The 19,203-nt window shown below is 39.9% G+C and overlaps 1 protein-coding gene across 3 annotated transcripts in view; it reads left to right on the forward strand.

Annotated features, from left to right (window-relative positions):
* Nucleotides 1-19,203, forward strand: part of PCGF5 (polycomb group ring finger 5) — a 122,243-nt gene that overhangs the window by 56,334 nt on the left and 46,706 nt on the right. For all 3 annotated transcript variants that reach the window (XM_053909727.1, XM_019445059.2, XM_019445060.2), the window contains exon 3: nt 13,796-13,892. In XM_053909727.1, coding sequence (XP_053765702.1) covers nt 13,796-13,892 — 97 coding nt within the window. The remainder of the gene's footprint in view (nt 1-13,795; nt 13,893-19,203) is intronic.

Genomic DNA, 19,203 nt, shown 5'->3' on the forward strand with positions numbered 1-19,203 from the left:
ATATATGAAATTTGGATGCTGATAAGTGCAATGAAACTAATGAAACGGAATGATACAATAGCAGGTATGTGTCGGGATATTGCAGCAGAATGGCATGCAAGATAAGAAACTAGAATGTTTTTTGAAATTCCTAAAGCCATAGGCCCTGGCCTTCTCAGGCAGAGATGTGAGTAAGCTTGGGCCTGGCTGGGGTGGAAATGCATGCAGCAGGGCGGGAGGTGGGAATCATGCATGATGCTCCCCGCTGTCATATGGATACATGAAGTTACTTTTTTCCTTTGGGATACTCTGCAAATGCATTTCACCTCTTTGTCTCTCCTCCTCAGATCAGATAGGTTGATGCTCTCCCATTCTCCCAGTAAGTTCTGGAGCTAACACTGCCCGGCTTCCCTATTGATGTAGAAAGAAGGGCCAACAGAACCAGCATGATAAGTGACTGCAGCAGCCCTCGATGTTAGCACGCCAGCTGTGTGGAAGAAAGAGAAAGGGGCAAGCCAGTTAGAAGGATGTGGGAGGCAGAGGTGACAGGGCAGGCTGTGTCCCAGGCTCTGGGCAAGGAATTGCCAAAACAGACAGACAGACAAAGCTTACAAAAGCCCCCATTTTTAAGTAGGTTTGTACCTCACCTACTAACACCACTTCTCTAAAGCAGGCCAAGGACACTTGATAAAAAGATAAATTTTTTAAATTAGGTGGAAATTAACATACAAATGAGTTTTATCTTTGGTCACTTCATGCTAGATGAGCTAAATCCACATTAACCATGGTTGCAGATCTATGAGATCATTTTAATAACCCAGAACTTAAGGAAGTAAACGTCCCTCCAAATAATTATTGAATTATTTAAAATATTTAGTTGTCAGTCACTTTGCTAGCCACTGGAGTAGAGTGGTAAAAAAAAAAAAAAAAGATTGATTTAGAACTTAAACTCTATCAAGCAAACTTCTCATAAGCCAAGAAAAAAATTCTACGTGTGTATTTGGATCTTTTTCTTTTCCATGTGAGCTCACCTACTCTGGGACTTCAGCTGCATGTGCTGATGTCTCCCAATCTTTATTTCTGGCATAAACCTTTCTTCTGAGCTTCAAAATCCTCCTGGTGTCCACCTGGATGTCCTGAAGCCATCTGGAGCTCAGCATGTCTAAAAATGAGTGAATGGGATACTGATCTTCAGTTATTCCAGCAGGAAATAAGCTCCACACTCGACTCTGTTTACCCTCCCTAACAGAATGGGGACCAAGTCCTGTCTGGTCTCTCACTTTAATCCCTCTCAAATCTGTCCCTTCACTGCCACCCCCTTGTGACTGTTCAGGCCCTCATTACTTCTGCCCAAAGTCTCTGCAACTCACTTCTAACCTGTGTCAAAGCATGATCATTTAAACAGTTTACTGTCTTCACTGCTCACTCATCAGCTGACCCAGAATTTCTTAGAGATACCCAGGTGCCTCGGGATAAATTGAAACTACTTAGCCGTGCCCACATCTTCCTCCCTCACTGCCTACTGCACATACAGGAACATACTTGGTTCAGCAGTGTGCTCTGCTTTAGAATGCACTTCACCCATATGCCCAGTGAGCAGATGCACATCCTTTAAAACTCATCTCCTCCAAGATATGCCACCGACTTGCTACCATAGGTAGCTTTGGGTTACGTGTACCTTAGTGCCTGGTACTTAGGTGCTTGATAAAGGATCAAATGAATAAATAAATGGCCAATTTGTTGATTATTTTATTGTGTTTTTTCTTTCAGAGATTCATACGCAGTAATAGGTAGCTTGAAAGGCACGTAGGCAATGTCAATTAGGAATTACATATTTTGAAAAACGGTCTTCTACAATTTAGGGGGAAGCCTCGTGGGTCTTAGGGAGAGAGAGACACTGGATTGGGGACCAGAGATTGGCAGTTCTAGATTAAAGGATGCTCTGTCTCTTGCACCAGGATCCTCAGAAACTTTTTGAGGTTGCTTAGGGTGTATTTGCTTGTGGCTGTATAGGTTGTTGACTTAAAATTAAAGACTTTTCACTTCAACTAAGAACAAAGGAGCTTTGTTCCGGCAGCTAAAATGTGGAGAATACAGTGCGTTGGTTCTTAACTCTCTTGTGGTTAGCGGCCCCTGTAAGAGTGATGATTCTTTCCCCAGGAGAAAAAGAAGGTTATAGACATAGAAATCTGTGGTACAGGAAAGGAAAGCTTTCTTCTTTGTGCCCTTTCAGAGATTGTGGCAGTAATCCCTGCACAGAGAACAAATTCTTTGGAAAAGTGTTGTTGTACTTAGTTTTTAACTTATGCAAAGAAGAAGGGTTAATTGATAATTAAGTATAGTTGATGTGACAGTTAAGGGACTTGGTGATTTTATGTGGTAATAAGTAAAAATGAAGGAACAACACAATCAGAAGGTGGTAAAATTTAAGTATAACCAACCATTTGTTGTTTTTGAACAAGTATCGTAAATATAGAAGTACTTTAAGGTACAGAGATTTCTTGATATGTTCATACTCGATGTTTGAAAATCTTAGGCTACATCCACTTGCTATATCCAAAGCGCAGTCTCCATCTGCCAGCCACAGCATCACCTGGGAACTTGTTAAAAGTGCAAATTCTTGGGCCTTACCGTAGACCTGCTGAATCAAAATCTCTGGGGACAAGGCCAGAAATCTGTGTAATAACAAGCTTTCAGGTGATTCTGTGATGTGCTAGTTTGAAAAGCACAGCTCATGACCAGACTTTTATAATACTAGCATACTTCAACTAGGCAGTCTGTAATCATACTGCAATTAAATCACACCATAATTAAAATAAATGCTAATAAAAGATTAAACTAATGGCTATTATTTATTGAGTGTTTGTTGTATTTGGGGTCATGAGCTTTACATTTATTATCTTATTCAATCTTCCCAAGAACCCCTCAAGTTAGGTGGTATTATTTAATCATTCAACAGATGTTTATTAGCACCTACATTGTGCCAATCATTATTCTAGCCAATGGAAACACAGCAATAAACAAGACAGACCTAGTCTGCACCCTCCTGGAACTTCTGTTCTAATTGGAGAGACAGACAATAAGCAAGTAAACAGGATAATTTCAGATGCTATGTATAACAACAGCTATGAGAAACAATAAAACAGAGAAAGGTCTTTCTTGGGACTTACCATTTGAACAGAGACCAAAATAATAGGAAGGAGCAAGCTGTGAGAACGGTTGAGGGGAGAGTATTTCAGATTTTATCACAGTGTTTTTTCACAGAAATAGGACTCAGAAAGGTTAAGTAACGAAGCTGATAAATGCTGGAGCTGGGTTTGGAATCCTGGACATCTGACTCTGGCATATCTTCATAATAAATTATGATATTTTCCTAATTTTATTTTTTCTTCTTTCTGCTTGGCTTTGTTTCTGAAGCTTCTTTAAGCAAAGAGGTGAATTTAAATATACGTATATACAGAGAGAGAGCGCGCACACGCGTGCACATGAGCTCACACACACGGCTCTCCCAACTATGTTTGCATGACAGTATACCTGTCATGATGTACCCAATCATCTGAATTTATTAATTTATTAATATTAAATAGCCATTATATTGAAGGAAAGATATAAACTGAACTTTCCAATAAGGTATTCTTTATAAATTTCAATTTTTTGAGGCAAGACTTTTTCTTAGAATAAAAATCAAAGACCTAATTAGGAATTATATTTAAAGTCTCAACAGGTTGCACGTACAGTGTTTCAGGATTGTACTAGAAATGAGGTGAGGTCAATGGTATACTGATGTTACATGTTTCAAACAATATTTTGGCAGAAACTAGACATTCATTTATGAAAGTGATTATAGTGTTCATTTTGATGATTCTTTTTAAATAAGAAAATAATTATGGGTCTTAATCTAGGTGTTACTAGCAATAATGCTAAAGAAAAATCATTAAATTTATGGTTCTTTTAGCTTTTGAAACTGTGCATGAGATAATAAAGAATGTTTAAACAGTTGAGCAGAGCATCATAGTGGACACTAAAAGACAAAACTAAGGATAACAAATTTAAAAATGAAATTGTCTTATATTGCCTTCTGAAAATAAATTATATCTAGGTCATAATCATTTGTGATCAGTGACGGATTGAAAAAAAAATATGTACCCTAAAATAAGTAAGTATTCAGAGTTAGAAATCATGGTTAGTGTACTGGTATGTTTAAGAGTTGAACACAATGGTTGAATGTAACCATTATGAGTAAGTACAGTCCAAACATGTAGAAAAGGCAGAAGACAATTTCTATTTGGATACTTTGAAGACTTTTCATAACTACTAATTTTTTATAACATACTGGTTTTTTTTTTTAAGTTTCTTCATTAGAGAGAGAGAGAGAATGAGTGGGAGAGGGGCAAAGAGAGAGGGAGACACAGAATCCGAAGCAGGCTCCAGGCTCTGAGCTGGGCTCGAGTCCACGAACTGTGAGATCATGACCTGAGCCGAAGTCAGATGCTTGACCGACTGAGCCACCCAGGCGCCCCGATTGGTTTTTACCAGGCTACTATATTGTATCAAAAAATTTAAAACCAATAGACAAAGCTTTGTTCTCTCAGAATGTTCAACTGCTGACATTTCTTTATTCAGTTAACAGAAAATGATCATTGTATTTTAGAAAACTAAAATAGATTTTAATTTCTGTTGAATTAACTCTTTTTAATTGTCAAAAAAAAAATCACTAGTAAACTCAGAATCTCTTCCCTTGCTCTAGTTAAGTATGCAGGCTGATTTCTGACTTGACTACAGTAGGACACTATAGGCCCTAAAATCCTGGCTCCCTTTATTATTCCTAACCCTTGTGTCCTCCTTTATTTCACAAATATTTACCGAGCACCTCCTCCTCCAGGTACTATTCTGGGCACCTGGGACACATCAGGCAGCATAGTAGGCAATAGGTAAGTCATAGTGTATAGTAGTAGGAGGTGGTAAGTGCTCTAGAAAAAAGGAAAGTCAAACTGGGTAAAGGGAATTGGGCAGTGACATGTTACAATTTAAAATAAGCCTGGGGGCACCTGGGTGACTCAGTCGGCTGAGCATAGGCTCAGGTCATGATCTCATGGTTGTGAGATCAAGCCCCATCGATGTTGGGCTCCACTCTGTGTGTGGAGCCTACTTCAGGTTCTCTCTCTCTCTCTCTCTCTCTCTCCCTCTCTCTCCCTCTCTCTCCCTCTCTCTCCCTCTCTCTCCCTCTCTCTGACCCTTTTTCTTTCGCTCTCTTTCCCTCTCTCTCTCTCTCAAAAAAAATAAAATAAAATAAACCTGTGTTCAGGGTAGACCTCATTAAGAAAGTAACATTTAGACATTTAAGGGTGCGTGGGTGGCTCAGTGTTAAGCGTCTGACTTCTCCTCAGGTCACGATCTCACAGTTCATGAGTTCATGAGTTCATGAGTTTGAGCCCCGTGTCAGGCTCTGTGCTGACAGCTCAGATTCTGTGTGTCCCTTTCTGTCTGCCTCTCCCTCACTTTTGTGTGCGTGCTTTCTCTCCGTCCCCCTCTCCCTGTCTCCCCCCGCCCCCGTCAAAAATAAACAAACATTTAAAAAAATTTAAAAAAAGGAAAGTGGCATTTGAATGGACAAGGAGGTGAAGGAGTTAGCCAATCACATATCCGAGGAGAGACTGTTTCAGGTAGAGGAAGAGCAAGAGCGAAGGCTTTAAGGCAGGCGTGTGCCTGCCATGTTGAGAAATGGTCAGGAGGCCAGTGTGGCCACGTGGCAGTGGGTAAAGGAGAGTTGAGGAAGGTAATGGGGTGGATGTGGGCCACAGGCACAGTGCACAGTTCTTGTAGAGCCACTTTAAGAAGTTTGGCTTTTACTCTGAGAAAAACAAGACCCATTTCAGGCAGAGTTTTGAGTAGAGGAATAACATGATCTAACAACGTTTAAGAGCATTACTCAGACTCCTGTTGAAAATAGACCCATTAGGAATGATTGCAAATAAGCCAGGCAAGAGGTGGTGATGGCTTGCACCAATGGGGTGGTGGTGGTGAAAGTGGTCAGATTCTGCTTGTATTTGAAGGCAGAGCCAGATTTGCTAATGAACTAATGGTGGGTCATACAAGAAAAAGGAATTAAGGATATCTTCACGGTTTTTGGCCTGAGAAACTTGAAGGATAAAGATGTCACTAAAGCATGTAGGACAAACTGAGGGTGGGAGATCAAGTGGTTGTTTTTTGGAAATTGAACAAAAAGCTGTGAGGGACAGCTGTGAGACATCCAGAGATACCGAGTTGGGAGGTGGACATAGGAGTCCAGAGATTATCGGCATATAGATGTATGTAAACAATGGAAGCACCGAGGGAGGGAGTGTAGATAGAGAAAAAGGGCAAGGACTGACCCGGGGATGCTGAGAAGGAGAAGAGGAGGCCTGAGGTAGGAGGAAGACTGCACATCACCTGGAGGAGGAGTCAGCTGAGTCAGCAGGGTTGAGGTAGACAGGACTGAAGTGTAGACCTCTAGGTTTAGCTACCTGGAGGTCACAGATCATCTCATCAAGCAGTTTCAGTGGAGGGGTCAGAAATACTATAGGACAGGAGAGAGAGGGAAGATGGCGGCGTAGGAGGACGCTGGGCTCACCGCGCGTCCTGCTGATCAGTGGAGGGGTCAGGAGTGAAAGTCTGGATAGATATGAAAGGCTGGAAATTTCTTAACTCCCTGGTTTTGATGATTGTAGTATGATTATGTAAGTATTTAACCTTCATGAAGGTAAAGAAAAGGTGAAAAAAATCGGGAAGAGAGGAACTGGGGAGAATAAGTGTGGTACCTCTGAAATGGAGTGATAGCTCACAAGGGAAGTAGAGTCAACAGAAGTTTGTGGGTTTTTTTTTTTTAAGGTGGAGAAATAATATGTTTGCATGTTGACGGGAATCTCAGCAAAGACTAATGTAGGTGAAAGGGGAGACGCACTGGAACAGTGTTCTTGGGCCATTGGGAGGGGATCTAGTCCACAGGCAGAGACTGGCGTGAGATAGACACGTGAATGTTTGGAAACAGGCAAGAGCACAAAGTCAAGATGCTAGTAAGTAAACAGATGTGGTATGAACTCTTTCAGTTTTGTTTTTTTTTCTTTCCCTTTTGCTTTCAGTAAAAAGGAAGCGAGGCCATCGGTGGATAGTGAGGATGGGGAAGGAAATGTTGGGGATTTGAGCAGAGGAGAAGTTATGAAGTATTAGCAAAGAGTGTAACGGACTTGGGGCAGATGCACGACCCACTGACGTTCACGGTCATGAGTTTAAGGGGAGAGACCAGTCAGCATGGTGCGTGTGTTTGTCCCACAGTGTCCCACTGTAATCCTGTAGAAGCAGAGTATGTAGAGAGGTGGATTTTGTGGGGGTATAATAGTTTAAATGAACCAAGTATGTCGAAAAAAAGAGGCAAAAGAACTGAAGTAGAAGAGAGCAGAGCTATTCAAGGGCATGAATGAGGAAGTATAATTATTTTGATTGATCACGAAATTTATATGGATAAGGAGGGGGACGAGGGCAGTGCTGCACTGACTGAACTACCAGACTCTACCCTGACCTTGGAGTCCTTCTTGACTCCTTAAACCTTTCTGTGGAAGTGGGGTACCCTTTCTAGCCTTTCTGACCTTTTGATCTCCTGGACTACTTGGTCTGAGATCCCCCTACCATGCTTAAATCCCAAGACTCTATCCTGATCCTGTTCAGAAAATTCTTTTTGCTACCTGTTCCTCTGTCCTGGCCAGATAATAATGATAATAAAGCATTCTGCTCAGTAGAAAGGAATGCTGTCCTTAGTGTTCACCATGAAACCACAACTCATGTAGGCCTTTGAAAGAAATATGCTATGTATGACATGAGAGAAATAAAGATGTTTATTAGTTCCTTATGGAAGTAAAACCAGAAGATACCATCTCATGGAAGCAAATGGCAGATATTCTGGAAAACTTTCTAAAAACTGTCAGTTTCACACATAAGAGTATGCATCAAAAGCAGGAAACTGATGCCTCTTCTCTTTGCAGATGACCATGGTTTACTTCCAGACTGTTAGCAGATAATAGATAAATTTTTCAAAGGCAAAAAGTATCAAATGAGTGCTATCAAGAAGGGTATATAAAGATGGTGATGTGTTTAAGGAAACTAGAAAAAACATGTTTCTGTGTTAACAGATAAAACTAACACATTCAGATGATTTTAACAAAGGAAGTCAGCATTTGATCACGTTCAATAAACGGCATTACTAATGAATGACTACACCAAGGACATGAGAGAAAAGAATATTATTGTTTTATTATCAGTGATAGCAGACTCTGCTCAAGAAGAGAAATTTGTGCAGATTAGTTTGTGTCATCAAAGCTGGGAAGCTAGCCCTCTGTGATACATAAGAGATGTGGGTGGACCATATATCTAAGATAGCAACAACAAATGGTCCTTGTACCTGTTGTGAAGAACTCTCTCCCTCAAGAATTTGAAAATAAAGTAAAATAGATAGCCCTTGAATAAACTGTGAAATCAACAGATGACAGTGCTTCAGAGCAGGTATGTGCAAAGTGATTGGGAAGAGACAGAACAAGGTAAGGCCTAGGCAAGTGGGGCTGTGCTGGAATTATATTAAACATATAAAGTTTAGGAAGGAGTGTGTAGTGGAGAAATGTTGGTAAATCTTGGAACCTCCACCCCAGAAAAAGAAATATCACACATGCAGAGATAGGCAGTTCCCATTCAGCTGAAGGAGTGTGTCATAAATATCATACCTGAATTGCAAGACTCTCTAGGGTGGAAATGGCTACAGAGGATTGATCCCAATACATGATAGACATTTCAAGTTTTGTTAGCAAGGTCGTCTGGTATTTAAGATGGACAGATGAAACTGATGCCGTTCAATATTCAATTACTCCGATTCTCCTCCTCCTCATTTTATGTTCATCCACTCATCAATGTATAGTGGTAGCTCACATGTACTGAATATTTACAAGCTCTCTGACACGCATATCCATACTTTGCATATACTATCTCATTTAATCTTCACAAGAACCCTGTGAGATAGGAACCTTTGCTATCTTCCTCGTACATAGAAGTGCAAAGTAAGTAATTTGCCAAATGAGAGAACTGGGACTCAGCTCCAGGCAGTCTGCTGCAAGATCATTTTTATCTAGAACAACTGTGTTGTGTACTACCTGGTTCTCAAGTAGATCTGCATTATGGGGAGAGTGAATTAATCCCATATTCTTTTGACTGCGTTTTGTCCTGTGACAGTGATTTCCTTATGGTGAATAAGAAAGTAACTTCTGAATGAATCCTTGGTCAGGATTTCCTGGTTGTTTTTTGGCTGCCTCAGTGAGAGAGCTTTGCAAGGTTAAAATCTCTGGTGCTAATCTCACAGAGATTCAGGCTTAATTGGTCTTGGATGTGGTCCACCAATCTATCTTTTAAAAAAATCTCACTGGTGATTGTGGTGACTTGAGAACACTACTTTAAAAAAAACGTATTTTTATTGAAGAATAATTGACATACAATATTATATTCGTTTCAGGTATACAACATAGTGATTTTATATTTACCTACATTATAAAATGGTCAACACAATAAGCCCAGTTACTATCTGTCACCATATAAAGTTGACACAGTAATATTGACTGTATTACTATATATATTACTGTACTATATATACATTACTATATATATTACCATATTATATAAACATATTCCCTATGTTCTACCTTACAGCCCATGTCTTATTTATGTTATAACTGGAAGATTGTAGCCCTTAATCCCTTTTAACTATTTCATGCATCCCCCCATCTTCATCCCCTTGTAACAAACTAACAACTATCAGTTTGTTCTCTATCAATCTGTTTTATTTGTTCCCTTTTTTTCTTTTTAGATTACACATATAAGTGGAATTTGGTTTTCTCTGACTTATTTCACTAACCATGTAGGTCCATCCATATTGTTGCCAAGGGCAAGATTTCATTCTTTTTTATGGTTCATATTCATATGTATGCATATTATGCATGCATAGTATACATATTATGCACGCATACAATACACACATATATGTACATACACACGCGTATATACATATATACATACCCCAGAAAAAAGAACCACTGCTCTTTTTTAAAAAAATTTTAATGTTTATTTATTTGAGAGAGAGCACAGGTGTGCACAAGCAGGGGAATGGCAGAGAGAGAGAGAGAGAGAGAGAGAGAGAGAGAGAGAGAGAATGAATCCCAAGCAGGCTCTCTGCTGTCAGTGCTGAGCCCAGTGTGGGGCTCCAACCCACCGTGAGAACATGCCCCGAGCCAAAATCAAGAGTCCAACACTTAACTGACTGAGCCACCTAAGCACCCTGAGAACCACAGCTTTAGATGATACAATGATTTTTACTCTGTTTGTGCAACAACCTAGTTCAAATACAAGAAACGGTGAAAAGAAAAATTTTGCTTAGTAAGCTTTAGGCAGAAGTTTAAGGCTATTTGTGCTGGGCAAAATATAAGCCTCAGTTAAAAAAACTCTTAAATACCTTAAGTGAAATCTTTAGGTCAAGGACCAAGTGTTACAGACATTAAGATTTGGTGTGTGGCGCCTTGGATTTTAGGCCTGGGGCTGCACGGCCTGAGGATGGATGTCGTCTGCTCTAGGGACCAGCTGCAGACAGCCGCTCCGCTCCGGCTCTCCAGTACTGCATTTCTCATTTGCCCAAGGGGGTGGTAAAAGTCCATCCTGTAATGCACACAAAGCCTTGAGCCCAGAGCCTGATATTTGGTTAGGCTCAGGAAATGTTAGCGCTTGTTGCTATTTAAGTGTTTTCCAACTGGGGATATCTTTGGTGAGCCTGATTCCCTTTCTCACCCAGGTGTTTCTTGTGGCTAGAACATCTGTCCATAGAGGGGCTGGTGAGAGTGAAAACTCTAGTTGGTCTCCATACACAGTCTTAACCATGGGCCGGGACTTTTTCAACATCTTTCTCAGACTCGCTGATTTAACCAGTACAGCAGTTGAGCAATTAATTAGAAAGCTTGGTATTAAATCTTTAAGATATTTTTAAAATGTATTTTCCACCTAATATAAACAATGATATACTAAGAGAGGTCAGTTTTGTAATGATGGATTTTTTTAAGCATCTAAGGGAAAGTAAATCCTCCCTTTACTTTTTTCAGTTTTGCTAAAATCCTGGTCTGGATTTTCTCAGGTTCTAATTCATATAAGGTTGTGCTTTATTCAGCGATTTTTAAAAGCATGTAGGAAATGTATTTTCTAGAGTTGTTTTTTTTTTTATTTTAAGGAATAAATAATCTATTAAAGGGGCTATTTTGTGCAAAATATTCAGCTTAAAAGGAGATCTGATTCTATACATAGACATTTTTAAGGTTTCCAAATTAAGTGGTAAGGCATTCTTTTTCTATGTATTATAGGTCCATAGAAATAAAATCAGAAGAAACTATATCATGTAGACATGCATTAGTTAAGCACATGGGCTCTTGACTCAAACCCTGGCTTTTCACACTTACTGACGCCATGATTTTTGCCAAATTATACTAAAGTTCTACTCTATTTCTTCAGCTGTAAGAGGCCTAATAATATTACCTAATTAATAGGGTTGAAGCATTTAGGGTAGTGCCTGGTACACCTGGTATTTTCCTCTGTAAAGTTAAAAAAAAATCTTTAAAATTTGACTTAAAATTTGTGATTTCATATCAGAAAACCTGGATTCAAGTCTCTGTGCTGCCATTCATCAGAGTAGGCAGGTAACTTGGCCTGTGGAAACCTCTTCTTCGTATTCAAAAGTAGAATAAAGTACTTTATCTCAAATGTTGGTGTGAAAAATAAATTCACCTCCTGATGGGGCTTTCTGCATCCCTCTAAAACAGCACTCATTCAGTAGAAATAAAATGTGACATTCCTGGTAGACAGCCAGGAATTCCTGAACTCTTTGAGTTTGATAAACCTTTTTGAACCACAAGGATCAGAGCTCCAGGGTCGGATCAGAGATTTAGGATAGGATCAGGCTTTGTAATACTCTTCATTCTTGCCTCTTATCTGTCTTTTTTTTTTTTTTTTTTTTGCTTCTTTCCCAACTTTCAGAGACTTATCTTGTGTCCCTGGGAAAAGAGCAAATACTAGCAAGCTTTGAAAGAATTCAGCTTCTCTGCTCTCCACTTTAATATAGCTTACCAAGAAAGTCCTTTCTTCCCAAACGTTGACTTTTTAAAAGACATTTAGAACCTTCTTGGGGCCAAGGGATTTGGAAGACAGAGGAAGTATTCATATCTAAGCTCTTTTATTTTTAAGGTTTTTCGATACTGTTTTTCTCATCCAAATTTGGGGAGAATTTTATTGAAGAGGTATTGTCCTAATAGCTGTATGCTGGGAAAAAGAGAGAATATGGGAATCAGGTGTACTTACCTAACAAAAAATATCTGCTCATATGTCATCTTCTTAGAAAGCCCTACCCTGGCCACTCTGATAGTTCTTAGCACTCTAGCTACTTTTTTTTTATATATAAATATCACTTATTACTAAAATCCTTTGCTTGCCTGTCCAAAGAAAATACAAGCTCTGTAAAGGTCTGGGCTTTGTTTTGTTTGCCCCCGCATCCCCAACTCCTAGTGCGATGCATGGCATTCGGTGTCTATTGAATCAATGAGTAAGTGAAAGGAAGTACCAAGATATCATTCTATATATGTACTAATGACTTTAAAATTAGAGACCTAGTAGAATTCTTCCTTGACCATTGATGCCCTGACCGACGTATGTGAGATGCTTGAATTTTCAGACCTAATCTCAGTGGGAGGAATCCTAGTGTTTACTTTTGATCAATTGTTTACATAAACTTTTTACTTCTTTTAGTTAGTGTGAGGCATGAGGAGGGGGGAAAGTAGTAGTTTGTAGTGGAGTTGAAAAAGGGAGCTTGGGGAGCTGATCTGTACTGGGTAAGAATTTCAGATTATACAGAGTAATAAAATGGAGGAGGGGGTATTGAGATAGGGAATTAGATCAGCTTTTTTTTTTTTTTTTTTTTTATAGTTTAGGTGCTATAAATATGTTTAAGGTTTTTGGGCAAAACAGTTGACATAGTAGGTAATAGAAACCTAGGGAAAAGGTGAGAGAGATTCATAGCCAGAAAGATTTGTACTGTTAGAAGAAACATAGGCTATATGGACTTGTGGCCAAAAATCCACAAATCGTATTTCTGTTGTCTTTGTTTAGAACTTTTATTTAAAATCTTACTTACACCTGTCCGTTTCTCAGTTCTTCTACTTTAACGCTCATGCCTTTGTACCGACTTGATGCCACTACCTGTATACTTTGTGCTCCCTGGAGTTAGGGCACTTGGGAGCACAGACTCACCAGGCTCTGCCACGGCCGGCAGTTCCATTGTAACTCCCCACCTGTCCTGGGAATTTTCAGATGTGTTGAAAATTCTCAAGTTTTATTAAGAACTATTTATGTTGCATTCAAAAGAAGTGCAGAGTTACCAGTTTGTGCTTCTTTTCCTTCTGTAAATGAGAAAACTGTTGTTTACGTAAACGCACCAGCTTTTTCATAGTAATATGAACAAATTATTTGGTTTGTGAATATATTTAAGAAAAGCAATCAGCAAAGTAGTATATACTTTTTATGTTGTTGACTGTAAGCTTCATTTCAGTTGGGTATTTATTTTATTATTTGGGTGTTAAAAATTTTTTTTAAGGTTTTATAAAATTTGGTAAAAGAATGGTATTCTACCCATAGTAGGCAGTTTTTAAGGACTGTTTCTAATTACATTTGATTTAAGTTCAAATGATATGTTCCAACCTAACATCTTCTTCCTTCTTAGTCTGTAAGACTTGTATTGTCCAGCACTTTGAAGACAGCAATGATTGTCCAAGGTGTGGCAACCAAGTGCATGAGACAAATCCATTAGAAATGTTGAGGTAAGTAAATGTATTTTATAGTTTGTCTAACTTAAATTATATAAACTCTTAATATGTTTTATTGTGCATCATAATATTTGTTGGCACTTGACTCAGTTAATATAGGTTTTATGAATTTTTTTATTTTCGTTCAAAGTATTTTGTTTCACTTTAAAGCATTTTAAGAGGAATTTAAAAATAAGGCTGTGTATATTAAATACTTGAGAAATGTATTTCCAAATTAAAAATTGTATCTTTATCTCATAGCTACTTTAGATGTAGTTATTTTTGGTGTTTTAATATTCCACACATGCTCTGCTTTTACTGAGCAACATGGTAGTGGAAGAGAGGGCAGACCTAACAGTGAGGGAAACTGATCTCGGTACTGTTACTTTTCTAATTATATCAAAAAGTATACAAACATTTATGTAAACTTAGACTACCATTTACTTAAGAAGTGTAATCCTAGGGGCGTCTTCGTGGCTCAGTCGGTTGAGCATCCGACTCTTGGCTTCGGCTCAGGTCATGATCTCACCGTCGTTGGTTCAAGTCCTGCGCTGGGTTTCTCTCTCTCCCTGTCCCTCTGCTCCGCCCCCAAATAAACTTTTTTTAAAAAGAGGTATAATTCTTTATTTTTAAAGCTGGAAGTAGTCCATAAGATCCTAAACTCTTTTTTTTTTTCCAGATGAAGAAATTGAAACTTACAGAAGTGACATAGCTTTTCCTAGGGCTTCAGCAAACTCAAATATCCTTTCCCAAGCCCAGTGTCCTTACCACCTAACCCATTTTCTTCCTATTTTTCCTGCCCTAACTCCACCACAGATTGCCTGTGTGATCTTAGGGAAGCACACATCTAAAAACAGTACTAGATACTCCCTAAATAGCCCTTCTGTAACCCTCATGATCTGTGTGATGTTTGCCATCATTCTGTAAATCTGGATTTGCAAGTCTTCTCAGACTTTTTAAAATTAAAAAAAATTTTCTTTAAACCTTTATTTATTATTGAGAGACAGAGACGGAGCATGAGCATGAGCATGGGAGGGGCAGAGAGAGGGAAACACAGAATCCGAAGCAGGCTCCAGGCTCTGAGCTGTCAGCACAGAGCCTGACGCGGGGCTTGAACTCACAAACCACGAGATCATGACCTGAGCCGAAGTTGGACACTTTACCGACTGAGCCGCCCCAAGACTTTTTTAAATTTTATTGTCGTGTCTGTAGTTGGGAGTAATTTATCTATCAGTAAATGTCAAGCCTAGTGGTTTTCAAAGTGTGGTCCCCAAACCATTAGTATCTTGTTGGAAACGATAGTGACTGGTTCCCCCTCAGACCTGCTGAAACGGAAACTGGAGAGGGGAGCCCATTTTAATTAGCAAACCTTCCAGATGTTTCTGATACACTCTTGTACTGTGGCCTGTCGTCCTGAGCAGGGCTTCTCCTACTTGGATTTACACCAGTGCTTCTCAAGCACCAATGGTTTTTTCCCCCCATCCCCACCCCTGGTGTACTTTTAGCAATGTCTGGAGATATTTTTGATTGTCAGGACTGGGTGGGTGCTGCTGGCATCTAGTAGGTAGAGGCTAGGGAGGCTGGACACTACTGAGCATCCTGTGATTCATAGGACAGTCTCCTCCCACACCAGAGAGTCAACCCAAAATGTCAACAGTACTGGGGTCAAGAAACCCTGATTTAAGTCACTCAGAGAAGAATAGGGCAAACTCTTTCTCTAAAATTTTTTCCTGATGCTTTTATCAAAAACTGTGTCAAAAGTTAATTATTACCTACTCCATTTTAAAGTGCTGTGTTGGAGGAAAAATTAACTTTTGGTTTTGACTGTTAGATACCCAAAGGACTCCAGTCACCATTTAATCAAATGTACTCCCGTGGCTGAAGTATGATAGCACATTTTTTTTCTAAGTTTTTATTTGGAAAAAATTTAAAACAAAAAGTTCCCAAAAGTAGTACAAGGAGGACTTGTACTCTCTTTACCCAGGTTAGTCTGTTGTTAACATTTTATCTCATTTGCTTTATCGTGTGCGTGCATGCATGCCTGCTCTGTTTTTTTCTGAATTTGAGAGTAAGTTACATACCTCATGGCCCCTTACCCCTAACTACTTTAGTATGTATTTCCTAAGACTAGAGATATTATGCACACTGCATAACCAGTGTGCTTACACTGGCATAATATTTTAATCTATCCTCCATATTCCAGTTTTGTCAGTTTATTTAATGATATCCTTTATAGATTTTTTTCCCTCCTATCCCACTAAAATTATTCTACAAAGGAACAACTTTAAAGATGTAAACTCACAGAAATGATAAGAACGAAAACTTCAGTATTCTTGGCACCTCGGGGTAACTCCTGGAACGCAATACATTCTCAGTAAATGCTTGTTGAAAGGATGAGAAGTGATGGGAATTGGAAATGGGAATTGGAAAGTAGATTGATGGTAGTGATGGTCCAGCAGACCCAAGAGAATGAGGTGGCAGGCAGAAGATCTTCACCAAAGGGTACCCTCAGCAGCTTCCACACTAGGAAACATGCAAACCCTCAGTAAAGGAGTTGGGGGGGGCGGGGTGGGTCTACAGGTGCCTTAGTAAATTCTCATTTATGCCTAAGGCTGGACATATTGCTGCCAGAACATAATCATATTTTGTTAGCAAGAAGAAAGAGGGATCAAGTCTTCTTCAGTAGGTAACATTGTGTCTGTTACACAGGTATCAATTTTTTCTCCTACATACTTTCTCAGGAGGCTGCTGGAGGATGTGCTGGTGCATAAACCAAGGAGGAAGGGAGTCTAACATAGGAGGGAGATGAAGGGGTATGGCAGTTGTGCAGGAGGCCTGGACAAGTCTGTGTCCATGCTGTAGAGTCTGGTAGTCATTAGCCACATGTGGCTGTTGAGCACTTGGGATTTTGCTGGTGCACCTGAGGAAAGGAATTTGAAGTTTTACTTAAATGGAACACTGCAACAGTATGAATACTTTCACATTAAACGGAACCTTATTGTCAAGGAAATTCAGGTTACTAAACAAGCGCATTGTTAAATATTTTAATGCATTAACCTTATTAGAATTACTTTTACACAAAACATGTATAATACTTTTGTTCTTGTGCCTACTAGAAAATTTAAAATTATTTCTACCGGATACAGAAGGTAGAAGGAAGATGGAGTACTCTATGAGGAATCATTCATTCAAATATTTACTGAATGCCTGCTGTGTTCAGGCACCGTACTAGGTGCTTGACGTCCATTAGTGGGCAAAATAGATTAAGATTTTTGCCCTTGTAGGATTAATATTTTTGTGGGGAGAGACAGACAACAAACTGTATAATAAATAACTTATATGGTATACTAGAAAGTACAAAGGGGAAAAAGGAGGGGGTGCTGCAGGTGAGGGGGATCAGGAGTGTGAAGAGAGGGACAGATTGCAATTTTAATTACAATGGTGAGGATAGGCCTTGTTGAGAAGGTAAGCTTTGAGCAAAGAATTAATGGCCAGGAGGGAGTTAGCCGTGTATAAATCTAGGGAAAGCAGGCCTGTTCCAGATAAAGGGAGAAGCCAGTGCAAAGGACCTCAGTCAGGAGTGCTCCTGAAACTTGTTTGAGGAACAGCAAGGAGACCAGTGTGGCCAGAGAACAGTGAGGGAGGGAGAAGATAGTGGGAGATGAGGGCAGAGAGACAATGGGAGCCTAAGGGCCACGTAGGCCACTGTAAAAAAAGGCCTTTTTTACTTACTTCACGTTATCTTTCACTCTGAGTGAAATGGGGAACCACTGCAAGGTTTTGGTTACAGGATGGACATGATCTGGTTTTGTTTTAAATCATTTTGATGACCATGTTGAGAATACATTGTACATCACAAGGCAAAGGTAGGAGCAGGGAGAGCAGCTAGAAGGCAATTGCAGTGATCCAGGTAAGAGACGGTAGCAGCGGAGGGTGCACGAGAGGGTGCAAGAGGTGGATATAGTTTGAAGGAAGATCCAGCAGGATTTGCTGGTGGATTAGATTTAGAGCACGAGAGGAAGAGCAGACCCTGACCTGAGATTCTGGACCTGAGGAACTGTAATAATGGAGCTGTCACTAACTGGGACAGGGAAGACTAATGATGGAGCAGCTTTGGGGGAGGGGTAGATTGGGAGTCTGGTTTGGGACATGTTGAGTTAATCATTTCAGAGAAGAAAGCAAGTTGGCAGGTGGAAATACAAATCTATGATTCAAGGGAAAGGTCTGGCTGGAGATAAATATTTGATAGTCTTCAGCATATAGAAGGTATTTAAACTGTGAGACAGGATGAGATCACCTGAGGGAATATAGATAGTGAAGAGTGGAGGACCAAGGATTGAGTCTTGGAGCAAACCAAGAGATCAGAGAGAGGAGGAGGAACCAGCAAAGGAAACTGGAAAGGTTCAGCCATTGACATAGAAGGAAAATCCAGGAGTGTGGCTTGGAAGCCAAGTGCAGAATGTATATCCAAGAAGAGGGAACGATCAGCTGTGTCAGATGTTGTTCCTGGGGCCAAGTAAGGTGAAGACAGAATTGATGCTCAGATTTCACAACATGGAGGTCATCAGCCTTGACAAGAGCACTTCCAGTATTGCCATGATGCAAAAACCTAACTGGATTGCTTCAAGAGAGAAAGGGAGAAAGAATAATTAGACACAGTGAATATGGACAACTCTTCCAAAGTTTTGCCACAAATAGGAGGAAAGAATGGGACAGTAGCTGTTAGGGGAAATACAGTCGAGAAGGTTTCTGTTTGATTTGATACAGGAGAAAAGATGGCATGTTTGAAGGGAATGGTCCAATAGACAGCAGAAAGTTAATGTAGGAGAGTAGGGTGGAGGGGGGACTGGTGAAACAATGTTCTTGGATAGATGAGAGGGAATGGAATCTCCTAGTATAAGAGAGGAGACAGATTTTATATAGGAGCACTGACAGGTCATGTGTAGCAACAGGCAGGAGGGCGGAGTATATGTGGGTACAGACACTGTAGGTAGATACGGCGGTCAGAGTCTGTGGAGGTTTCTCATTGAGGAGGAAATGTTTATCGGCCAAGAGGAAGGATGGAGAGGGGGGGTGTAATGGTTTGAGGAGAGAAAAAACGGTGAATCCAGGAAAGTGAGAGAATAAGTTGACTAGGGAAGGGAAGTAGGATTCCTAACAACTTTAAAAGAACATTTGGATTGTAGTTATGAATTTGTAGGGGTGTGGTTGTGTTTTTTTCCAGCCACGGATGCAGGCACAGAGTTGATGGATAGTTGGATTTAGCCAGTGTTGTGGTTGTACTAAATAATTTTGAGCAAGTGAGAGAGGGACAGACAGGGGAATC

The sequence above is a fragment of the Panthera pardus genome, unplaced genomic scaffold (genome assembly GCF_024362965.1).
Source record: "Panthera pardus isolate Hobbes unplaced genomic scaffold, ASM2436296v1 HiC_scaffold_22, whole genome shotgun sequence".
Taxonomy (NCBI): Eukaryota; Metazoa; Chordata; class Mammalia; order Carnivora; family Felidae; genus Panthera; species Panthera pardus.